Below are 11,890 nucleotides of genomic sequence, written 5' to 3' on the forward strand. Positions count from 1 at the left end.
AAACAATAAAAAGAAGTTAGAAAAAATCTAGAAATATTTAAAATGTAAGAAGAGAATTAGTTCGAATAGAGAAGTACCGATGTTACTTCTATGAAGTACGATATGGATGGAGTCCACAGGTTGCTGAATCAAAACACAATAAGGCATCCTACCACCCACCAAACAACCAAAAGTTAGAAACTTAATAATATAAAAATAATATAACCAAACATTAGAAAGTAGAGAAGGAGAAACCGAAGTTAAACAACTCACCGAATTGACAAAATAAATCTTAGACAATGAAGGTTCTCAGCAAATAGAGAAAGACCGATGTTATATAGGAAAAGTGAAGGGAGGGGTGGTTGTTCAACAATATGAACAGCCCCAACAAATATTTTTTTAAAAAAAAGTGTGAACAGCCTCAAAATATTAAATTTACATTAGTTGGTTGAGTCATTAATGAAGTGGTTGAATGAGTAGTGGAAATAAGCAAGTCAGTAAACAATCAGAACAGTCATTACTAAAGTTTGTAGGTAGTTTAATAAATGAGTAACTAATAATGCATAACATTGAAAATGTGCAAAAAAATCAATAAATAGGATTAACATAATTCAAGATTCACCGGGGTATTAGGATTAGAACAACACAAAACAATATTTAAAACAAAACAGTAGGTTGCATGTTTAGAAAATTTTGAAATTAAACATAGCTAAAAAAATCAAAATAAGGCATGAAATTGAAAACAAAATTTTGAAATTAAACATGGCTGGAAAATCAAAACATGGCAGGATTAAAAATGAAATTGAAAAATTGAAGAGAAAGACACAAAACAAGACACAATATTAAAAACAAAACAAGAAACAGAACAGTCTCATCAATAGGTTGCATGTTTAGAAAAATTAAACATGGTTGGTATTAGTTATAAAACTGATTAGTTAGAATTAGTTATACCATTCTGTTATTGAAGTTTTAATTATGCCCTTTATGGTCTTTTTACATTATTATATGATGTATAAATGTATCTTCATCGAGGAATAAAAAGCATCGAGTTCAATTCTGCTATGATCGAGTATGAACAAATATGATCGAGTATGATCAAGTATGAATGATCGAATATGATCGAGTATGAGCGAGTATGAATAATCGAGTATGAACGATCGAGTATGATCAAATATGATCAAAGATGATCGAGTATGTTCAAGCATGATCGAGTATGAACAACTATGATCGAGTATGATCAAATATAAATGATCGAGTATGATCAAGCATGATCGAGTATGATCAAGCATGATTGAGTATGAACGATCAAGTATGATTGAGTATGATCGAGTATGATCAAATATGAACGATCGAGTATGATCGAGTATGATCAAACTCGAGTATGAACGATCAAGTATAATCAAATATGATCGAGTATGATCGAGTATGTTCGAGCATGATCGAGTATGAACGATTGAGTATGATTTCGTAATTCTTTCTCCGAAATTTCATCTTCTACAATTCTAGTAACTGGAAAATCAAAACAATGCATGAAACTAAAATTTCAGGAGAAAGACTCATCATTGGCCGATCTAGGGTCTAGAAAACAAACCTGAAGTGGAAAACGTTCTCCCCCACCAAGCTGCAATTTGATTGAGAAGAAGATTGAAGCAGCAAGGAGGAAAAGGGAGAACACCAAATATGTGAGAAAAGAACAAATCTAGGAAGAAAATGAGACATGGTTGAGGACAAGCTTGAGGAGAAGGTTGAAGTAACTAGGGTTTCAGAGGATGGTTAAGAGAATGGTTGAGAGAGACGTGAGAGAGAGGACTACCGGGTGAAGTGGAAGAAAAATGAAACATGACATACAATACGCAAAGGAAAATGAAACGGTGAGATACGAACACAAAAGAAAAATGGATCCACAAATAATTCAAATTGGTAAGATAAGATAATGTATCCCCAAACACCGAGATGATATACCAACCCATATTATACTATCTCATATTGAACCCTAACTCAGCTAGTTGTTGCACCCCTACATGACGGCTTTTAATCTTAAAACATTTGTAAAAGAAAATACAATTAATGTATATTTTTTTCAGAACAAATTTCAGTTAAAAGTAAACCTTTTCAAAATCTTAAGAACATAAACGACCAATGTAGTATTTTAATCTAAGATTTACTATTTGAATGAAAACAATAACAATAATAATAATACTTCATTAGAGGAACAGAAAGTTGGCTAATGGAGTCAACTGAAATTTGGCATAAAAAAGAATGTCAATTGAGCCAACAGTTTACAGCACAAACTATCTAGAGAGGTGTAAATGACATTTGATTGAACAATCATCAATCATCAAAATTGTAGACTTGTCATGTTCCTCTCCTCAATATCACTACTGTGAAAACTATACAATGGCAACAACTATTTTACATTATATTTTATCCTAAGTTCGCCCCCAAAAAAACTACTTAACTAAAATATAAGTGTCGGTTCACTTGCTCGGCTTTGTCCACGACGTTTCTGAGGTGTTAACATTACCATAATACACCTGTTTCGACGACTCGTCCCAATACACCTGTAAAATGTGATGTTCCAAAAAGAAAACCAAGAAGATTAGCATCTGTTTCTACTAGAGCAGGTTCAAGATTATAGACAACAAAGTTGGTAAATGATTCAGATGATCATGAATTGAGAAACCAAAAAGGAAGCCAAAAGCTATTGTATAAGACGCCTCTAAAAACATATGGTGTTCAGTTAGTTTCATCACGAGGGACTCAATGGCCACGTTCCCTTCTAACTTGTAATTTCAGTTCATCATCATTCGTATAATGGAATTTACCTGCCATCCCGAGGGGAGATCTTTTGAGATTTCTGCCAGGTCAGGCTGCTGGTTTCCATCTGTGGATGCTTCAGCAGGAGATTGAGCGACTTCACTCGATGATTGAGCTCTCCTTCGCTTCACACGCTCGCGCCTACAAAATATAGTAAGCAGAACTTAGAACAGTGAAGTCCAAAAGTCCTTGAACTCCAAGCAGTTCAGGTTGCACTTGCACAATGAGTACAAAAGGGATGGTGAGAATATGATGGTTTAATAGACAAATGAAGTTTGGATAAAGGAAAAGAAAATGTAAATTCGGGCTTCATACCAATCACCCCCAAGAGGCTGAAAGTTGGCGTTTTCTTTAGCATCCCCACTGGCAATCTGCTGTGCGTGCCATTCCTGCATCATAAGCATTGGTAAGAACCCAGAGCTCAGATGCAGTGGACTGTAGTCCTTTATTTCAAAATATAATTATCAAATGCGTTCAGTTGTATAGTACCTTTATTTCCCTTTCTCGTTTCCTCTCTAGAATCTCATAAGCATTTTCTGGTTCTTCCTCATCTTCCAATTCTTCTTTCGCTGCCTTCCACTGATTAATCAAAATGTATAAATAGAAAAGACCCATCAGGCAATAAAAATATAATTTTATGGGATACCATACAGAAAGACCAAATAGAGAGCATCAGGTAATATATCTATGAAAGCCAAAAGAGACGTGTACCTTGTCCAACAAACTCGAAACTTTCTTATTTGATCTCAAGGAGGGAGCAACTGTAACTGTCCGCTTTTTGCTGCGCAGAGCTGCAAAGAAAAAGAAATGAAAGAACATTAGAGCAGATACCATATTAAGAGGCTACCTTTTAAGTGAAAAGCTAAGATTATAGCATGAACATCTCAGTAGAAGAGTTAAACTACACTGCACAAACTAGACTAAAGGTTTGAGCTCACAGAATAATGTTGATTTGCTCGCAACATAAGATAGACACCTAATAAAATTAACAAACTGCACCCAACAAAAGCTGCCAAATCCTAGGCCATAGAACACATGATATGTTTTCCTTCCTCCCCCAGTCCCAACCCATTTTGAGGAAGCTAGATAAACATTTTGCTCATATGCAGCTCCTTGAAAAAATATCATGATTAAGAAGATTCTACTTAAGTATTATACCTTTTGGTTGAACCTTGGAAACTGTGGATGTATTAGCAACAGACGAAGAATCAGTAACGGCTTTACTTGTTGGCGGAACATCATTAGTTGGGGAGACTGAAGTAGATGCTCGGAAGGAAGCTGCCGTGGTCTCTCCATGTCTCTTGTCAATTTCATCAGCAGCAGAAGTAGTATTCATATTTGCTGCATCAGAAGATCCATATTGAATAGAGGAAGAAGGATCAGATCTGATAGACGAGGAATCAACATGCAACTGTGAAGACTCTGTTGTACTAAAGACAGGAAGAGTGGTTGTTGCACTTTGAAGAATACCATAACCTTCAGGCACAACACCATTTACAACTATAGAAGCAGAATCGGTCTGTGAATTTGGAACTGCCTCATAGTAAAATTGTGCTTGAGCCAAAACAACGTTACATGCTTCTGGTTGTCCATAAAAGTCTGCACCAGGGACGACTTCAGGGGCAGGATGCGCATAATACTTAATACTAGAATCGGGGTAGGACACTTGATATGGTTCGGAGTAACAAAGAGGCTGCCCAAGTTGGGTATAAGATGGAGGCATAGGATATAATGGCTCAGCTGGCTCATCAGGTGGGGGTGGAGGAACATCTTCATTATCAGGTGGTGGTGGGGGAATCCATTCCTCATCCGGGGGTGGTGGCGGTGGTGCTACAGAGCCATCCTCTGAAACCATGTATGCATATCCAGAGGAAAGATTTGGCTGGGCTTGGAGATCTGGCTGAAGTGGTTGCTCCAAGAAAGTAGCAACATACATGTCTGACGAACCAGCCACCGTCAAGTTACCTGCAGAACTGGCATCTTCTACTTCCATATCCACCTCCATGTCAACATCTTCCACAGAATGTACACCACTCTTGGAAGCCATTTCGTCAGTTACATTTACATGCTCAATCACAGCAGTAGAGTTTCCTAGCTGTTCACTGGCTTTAGATGATGAAATATTTTCTCCATTTGCAATGATAGTTACTTGGCTTTGATCCCCTTGGAGTTTCAAAGAAGCAGAATCAGTAGGCAAATGGTAGTGCTCCAAAGCAGAAACACCACTATTTGTCACTCTCTCTACTTCAGACTCAACATTTGACCTTCCCTGAATTTTATCCTCTCTTACAATCTTTGGACTATCAGTAGCCTTGGCTTCATCCGATTGGGATGATACAGCAGCAGTTTGATAAATTTCTTTGTTAACTTCATCTTCAATCTGTTTAAGCTTCCTTCCCGAGTGTTCCCAAAACGGAAGCAACAATGTCTTATAGGGCATTAGTGACATCAAATCTGAAAGTCTAACCTCAGTTTCCAATATGTACTTAGATGTCCAATCATGACCTCCTGACCTGAAGTTAATATTAAGCCATTAGTACAAGAATGTAACGAAAAATCAGAAGATCATTTCACTAATGCTAACATAAAAATAGCATATTCCCTTGAAATGCCAGTAATATTTTTATCAACAACGTCCAATTCAGTTCAGTGTAAAAATTTGAGTAGCCAGAATTTTATTGGCATGGCAATGTTCCATGTTCCATCCAAACATTTTTACTTCTAATATAAATAGAAGTCAAGATTGCTTATAAAATAGAGAAATGAAGATGATACAAATAAAAATTCCCACCACAACTAAATTGAAAATATTTTGTTCAGAAATATTGTATTAAATTTTTGGGGAGAGAAACAAATGGTTTAGACGGGTAACATTAAAAAAGTTCAACTGTTGATATTGGATTTTCTCATTATCTATGGTGGCCTTGGTATCGACCTCCCTTCCTATTATCTGACCATAGATAATTGGATATTCGACCTCCCTTCCCATTATCTATGGTGGCCTTGGTATCAGATCCCTCCGACAAAAAAAAACACAGCTCTCATGATATGGCAGAAAATCTCGTCTATGGGCTGGCATCTTAACACTTAAAGATCAGTTTTTTACGTTTACTGACTCTATAGTTGGAGACGGGAAAGCTATAAGATTTTGGATGGACTCTTGGTGTGATACCCAACCGCTTGCATAGAAATTCCCTGTGATCTTCTCTATTTTATTGAAAAAGGAGGCAATGGTAGCAGATTGTTGGTGTGCCTCCAGTCAAACGTGGAATCTGGGCCTCAGAAGAAATGTTTTGGATAGAGAGATGGGAGACATGATTGCTATTTTTGGAAGTCTTAAATGCTTGGGTGCCCCAGAATGATCGCGATCGCCTTAAGTGGATTCTTGATGCTTCGGGGAAGTTTACCACGAAAACTACCTTTTCGAACATCACTAAGAACTCCTCTCACTTTTCCTCTGGTGAATCTCGTTTGGAAGCCCAAAATCCCAAAAAAGGTGAAATTCTTTCTCTGGTCCCTTTGTTACAGAAGCCTTAACACCCATGAAATGCTTCAAAGGAAGCTTAGAAGCTCTTCTCTTGGCCCATCTGTTTGCTGTTTATGCTTGAAAAACGAGGAGTCCATTGATCATAATTTTCTGCATTACGACTTTGCCGACAAAGAGTGTACTCTTCTTCTTGGCATTTTCGGTCTGGAGTGTAGCCTCCTAAACCGAGTCAACGATTGGATGCTTCAAGGATTGGAAAGTAGAGCTTCTGGTGATCGTGGGAAGGTCCTTTGGAGATGTGCTTTGAGAGCCCTTTTGTGGTGCATGGAAGGAAAGGAATAGTAGAATTTTATAAGACAAGTATACTTCTTTTGATTATTTTTGGAATGTTGTTCAACATACAGCTTCTTGGTAGTGTACACAAATCACACCAAACTCTTTTGTAATTATAGTCTTTCGCTAATTTTTAATAACTGGAAGGCTATTATTCGCTAATTTTTAATAACTGGAAGGCTATTATTGATTAGCACCTTTTATGGGTGGGGGGGAGGGGGGATCCTCTCGACCCCTCGCCCTTAGGTTGTTCCCTTTTGTTCTCTTTAGAATATAATCCTCTGTTCCTTATCAAAATATATATATATATATATATATTTCTCAGATAAAATCTTGTACAAAGTTACTCGATGTCATGTAGATCATACCTCACATAAAATAATATTACAAGAAGCAAGAAGCGGACGCAAGAGAATGAGATTATCAAGACCAATTACATCACTGCCCAAGTTTAAAGATTTAAGTTTTCGAGGGTTTCCTACTGCATTTGGTTCCTCATCTCAGCAATCTCCTTGTATCAAAATGCATCCCACAAAACGTACATAATCAAGAAAAAGCAGGCCAAGAAGATGAGTAATAGGATTGGGTATTAGGGATTACTAGGGAATGTAGAAGAAGTAGTTTGTTGGGGAAGTTGGTTATATATAGAGGGGTAGTGAATGGAGAAGATAAGTAATATTGTGTTATCTCAAGATTGGGAGGGTCCAAGTACCTCTAACACTTGGTTTATCTTGTATTTCCATTATCATTTACATTTCAATATATCCAGGTTCTATCAATGAGGCAGACAGACTCATTCCTCATTGGATTTGATCAAGAACTGATAAGATAACCCATAAGGTAAAATGGCAAGCATAGGCACTGGCGCCATATGATGCCCAGTTACTGATGGAAAACGAGTAGGGTTTTTCTTTTTTTTTTTTTTTTTTTTGTTAAGTGTCTGATAGATGTTTGAGAGACTTTTAAATCATCAGGATTCATTTATTTTCATTATTTCCATGAGAAGTTCGTTTCTTTTTTTTAATATTAAAAGTTCAAATAAAATAAAATAAAAAGTGGATATAATTTGCAATAATTCGAAGCTTTAGAAATTAGAAACACAAATGAAGTCTCCAAGCAGAATTAAGTAATTATTTAAATGTTAAAAGAGAGATATATAGTCGATAGAGGACAGAATGCATCATAATATTACTTGATAGTGGATTAGCATGAATATGTGCTTCTATTTAATCAATAAATTTTAATTCCCCTCCATTTTTGCCAAACATAATTTACGAAGAAACATAAATTCCAATCAAATGTACAAAAGAAACCCCAATGATTGTTTCCCCAAGGCTTACAAGCCAAAAAGAAATGTGATCAAGGTGATTGCCTAAGTGAAGAAGCTCAACATCATTCAAGCAAGAAATACATGCTGAATGAAGGTTGCAAATAGCTGATATTCAATGGAGGTGAAAAAGTAGAATCTTACTTTTGTAATGATTTCAATCTCTCTAACAAGCTCGCACTCCAGGTCAGAAGCTGCGACGGAAGATCTAACCCTGATTTCAGTTCATTAGTCACCGTGTAATCAACATAGATCTCAGAAGCAGCTTTTGTTATATTTACATCATTTGAACAGGTACTGAAGGCAGCATAGCTTTGGTCAACCTCAGAACCCTGACTTGCAGTTACTGGAACAGCATTCTTGTAACCTTCAATTTGATTATTCACTTTAGGCCTATATCTATCACAATTTGACAATTTTGAAGCATTGTGATTAACAGATACTCACCTGTGCTTTCTGCTGAAAAAGCATCTAACTTTCCACCATTAGTTAAGCTAGATTCCTGTCTAAATACTGCGTTCTCTGGAAATTGAGTAGGAGAAGTTTTAATATCAGTGGTTGATTGAGTAGGCTGAGCCTGAGCCAAAACAACATCAGGTACTTCCCATGAAGTTTCCCCAGTTTCAACATTCCAGTAATAATAATTATGGCTCTCCTCATGCATAACAATCCTCCATCCTGAAACATCCCCTGAAACTTGTACATTAGATATGGCTGGTACAGATGTTTGAACCAGATCACTTTCCTTGCTTAAATATGCCAAGCTATTAGTGTCAGTTTTTGCTTCATCTTTGCTCTCCACGTTTTCAGAAAATTCAACAGAACCCTGCTCTGCTTCCTCATGAACAGCCTTTTCAGCAATGAGGTCTTCACTGACATTCGTATCCATATTCTCACATCCCTCAGTAGGAACCACAGCAACCTAAAATCAAGGATATCAGTGAAACAGAGTACTATTGAGAATAGAAGTGAACTTTATTAACATGCACAAAAGTCAGATATATCCAAAACCATAACCATCTAAGCAATAAATATCTCAAGTTAAGCAAAAAATGGTGGTGAGGCTCATCTGGTAAAAACATATGTAAATGCCTTATGAATGTATTCAGAATCCTGCTTCAACTTGGGATCAAACCTGAATTCTCATTTTCAATATTTTTCCAGCGGAAATATTTTCAGCTTAACTTGTGTTTTCATAATTTCTAAACCTCTTTCAATTACCATACCAAACAGCACCATAACCATCTAAGCAATAAATATCTCAATATTTGCAGAAATGTTTCAGTCATAATCATTTAACACATGAATCAGGTTTCAACCCCACACATTTTATTGAAATTTAAGGCAGAACTGATACATTCCCAGGGCCTGGGGGTGGGAAGGGGAATTGAAACACTAATAAATACACTCACACAAGAAATTAGCCCAAAACTAATGAATGTAGAATATCAAATCAAGTTTATTAAAGTGCTAATCCTGATCTGCAATTCAAGCAATAAAAGAAAGAAAAATACCTCATCATTGCACTCAGGTAACAAATCATCTTGTCCATCATGATCTGAATTTTTATTCAAGTCCTCATCAACTTCATCGTCACTATATTGCTCAAGTAACAGCAAGGGATTTTGTGCTTGGTGACCTGAAAATAAAAACACTTTCACATCAAATATATCCAAAACCATCTCTCTTAGCAGCACGTCAAAGAATTCCCTGGAAAATTCATGAATATCAAGGTGTTAGAAACATAAAAATTTCAAAATTAAAGCAGTGAATTCAACATGAACATTGAAGATGTTTCATCACATCCACCTGTTACACATCCAAGGACAAATGTCAGTGATAAGCAAAAATGAAAGAGACATACGAACCGATGAAAAATTTTTCCTGTCGAAATCTCCAAAATGCCTTGATGATACCAAAAAGGGCATAATGATTGAGAGTCATTCATGTTCATTGTGTCAGGGGCCCCGACCAGATCTGATAATTGGTGTCCCAAAGACCACAGTCACCCTATAGACTGAAAACAAATTCTTGGGGCAAATAACACAAAGTCTTGTACATAAAGTTTGAAATATCCACCATTATAATGTGAAGCACTCATATCCCCTTTACATAGTCCTTTTGAAGAACACTGATAGAACCCACCTGAAGAGGATGCTGATTTAGGTAACTTGGTTGTCTGTCTTGAATCTATATCCCCTCCAACTTCTTCATGTACATCAGAGCCATCTAAATCTCCTAAACAAAGAATAACACATCCACCATTTAAATAAAGTCATCTTATATAATCTCCAGAATCATGACTCTGAAATCACTAGAAGCTGCGATGAGTATGTCAATACTACCCAATATCATGTATTACAGAACAACTAATATAAAGAGAATTATCACTAACACTTGAAAGAATTTTTTATAAAACGCTAATAGAAACTACTTTAAATATCTTTGATGCATAATATATATGTATACTCTTTCCTTTTTAGTAATCATCCAGACAACTTTTCATCTCAAATGCTGACCATAACAAACCGATATTCAGATGTAAAACATTTATCATTGAAGACTAGATATAGCCAAAAAGTGAAAGTCAGAGAAGCAACCGGGATCGACAATTAGGATGTAATGCATTGAATACAACATCAAGTTAACAAAGTTACATATCATAGACCAGACCTCCATTGCATTAATCACAACATAAAGTCAATGAAGTCCCATACTACGGACTAAACAAAATTAGAACCAGAAAAATGTATAAGACAACACAAACACACGAAACACACAAAAAGAACCACCACACAAAACTCACAACAGACCACCAAATTGACATGCACTCCATCTCTTCCCTTCCAGGTCGGAAGCTCAATCCCCCATCCTGGTTTTTATTGTCGTAGGTTCAAATCATAAAAACCTTTATAAAATGAGATACCAAAATATGTTTTGACATAATATTCAAACAAGCCCCCCTGCCCTAAGCAACCGAAGAAGCATTAATTCCAAACAGATAGAAAACCAACTCGATGAGAAAAGAAAAAAAGGGTCACCGGGAGCTCAAATTCTCCGGTTCCATTACACAATAAACAGATGAAAAATGGCAAAAACGCTCAATAGAAACCAACACAAACCCACATACAGAAAGAAACAATCCACAAAACACAACCAAATCATGCAAGAAACAAATGAAACACATATCGACATTCGCACTTATACAAAACCGTTATAAATTACATATAAATCAAAGGATAAACCCTCCGAGGGGGAAAAAACTACCGGAGGGCTCGGCGAAAAGATCGAGCTTGACACGGCGACCGGCGTTACTGAGAGCTGCGAGGCGACGCTCTCTTCTCTTTCCCATAGCAAGAAGAAGAAGAAGAAGAAGAAGGTGAAAGGATTCGGTGGATTGAAGGATGAATTTAGGGATCCGGTGGATTGAATCTGTGAAATTCTTGCCCTTGACGCAGTCGGCGATTTTGCGACCGAAGATTGAGACGGCGTTGATTTATGGTTCGACGAAGGCCCAGTTCACTTGCGCCAATTTGGGTCTTGGGTTGTAAGTCGAATATCCGTAATCTAATGGTTGAGTTTCTATAGATTTTTTAATCATAATTTTTGTCGATCGATTTTGAGATTTTCCGCTTTTTATTTACTGTGATTTTGTGTCCTTTTGTGGTTTCGGTTTGAATTTTGTACAATTGTATGATTACATATAATCGATATTTGCCTAATATATATTTATTTTGTCTCAGATATATTTTAAAATTTGTTTCTAATTAGTTATTAACTTTTAATCGTATTTAGAAGTTTTTAAATTTGGCAAATTGCAAATATCACTCTTGAAATATGATGGTGGTTATTATTAACTTTTTCAATGTACCCCTTTTCTATGCTATTAGTGGAGCCTGTGGAACCGACCGGTCAAGATCAATAAAAATCCTAAATTGGAATATTCG

At 36.5% G+C, this 11,890-nt stretch overlaps 1 protein-coding gene across 2 annotated transcripts; it reads right to left on the reverse strand.

Annotated features, from left to right (window-relative positions):
- Positions 1 to 2,199: 2,199 nt before the first annotated feature.
- Positions 2,200 to 11,523, reverse strand: LOC120085697. 2 transcript variants are annotated; one of them, XM_039041841.1, is made up of 11 exons: positions 11,211 to 11,523; positions 10,089 to 10,181; positions 9,458 to 9,582; positions 8,391 to 8,865; positions 8,088 to 8,310; positions 3,955 to 5,309; positions 3,508 to 3,587; positions 3,286 to 3,375; positions 3,112 to 3,185; positions 2,805 to 2,937; positions 2,200 to 2,540 (listed from the first exon to the last, which is right to left on the reverse strand). In XM_039041841.1, exons 1-11 carry the CDS (start codon positions 11,293 to 11,295, stop codon positions 2,457 to 2,459), a joined length of 2,817 nt encoding a protein of 938 aa, XP_038897769.1. In that variant the 5' UTR covers positions 11,296 to 11,523; the 3' UTR covers positions 2,200 to 2,456. The 2 variants fall into 2 exon arrangements, with proteins under 2 accessions (XP_038897769.1, XP_038897770.1); XM_039041842.1 differs by having other exon boundaries at positions 9,812 to 10,181; positions 11,211 to 11,266.
- Positions 11,524 to 11,890: the final 367 nt, after the last annotated feature.

Source organism: Benincasa hispida, chromosome 9 (genome assembly GCF_009727055.1).
Source record: "Benincasa hispida cultivar B227 chromosome 9, ASM972705v1, whole genome shotgun sequence".
NCBI lineage: Eukaryota > Viridiplantae > Streptophyta > Magnoliopsida > Cucurbitales > Cucurbitaceae > Benincasa > Benincasa hispida.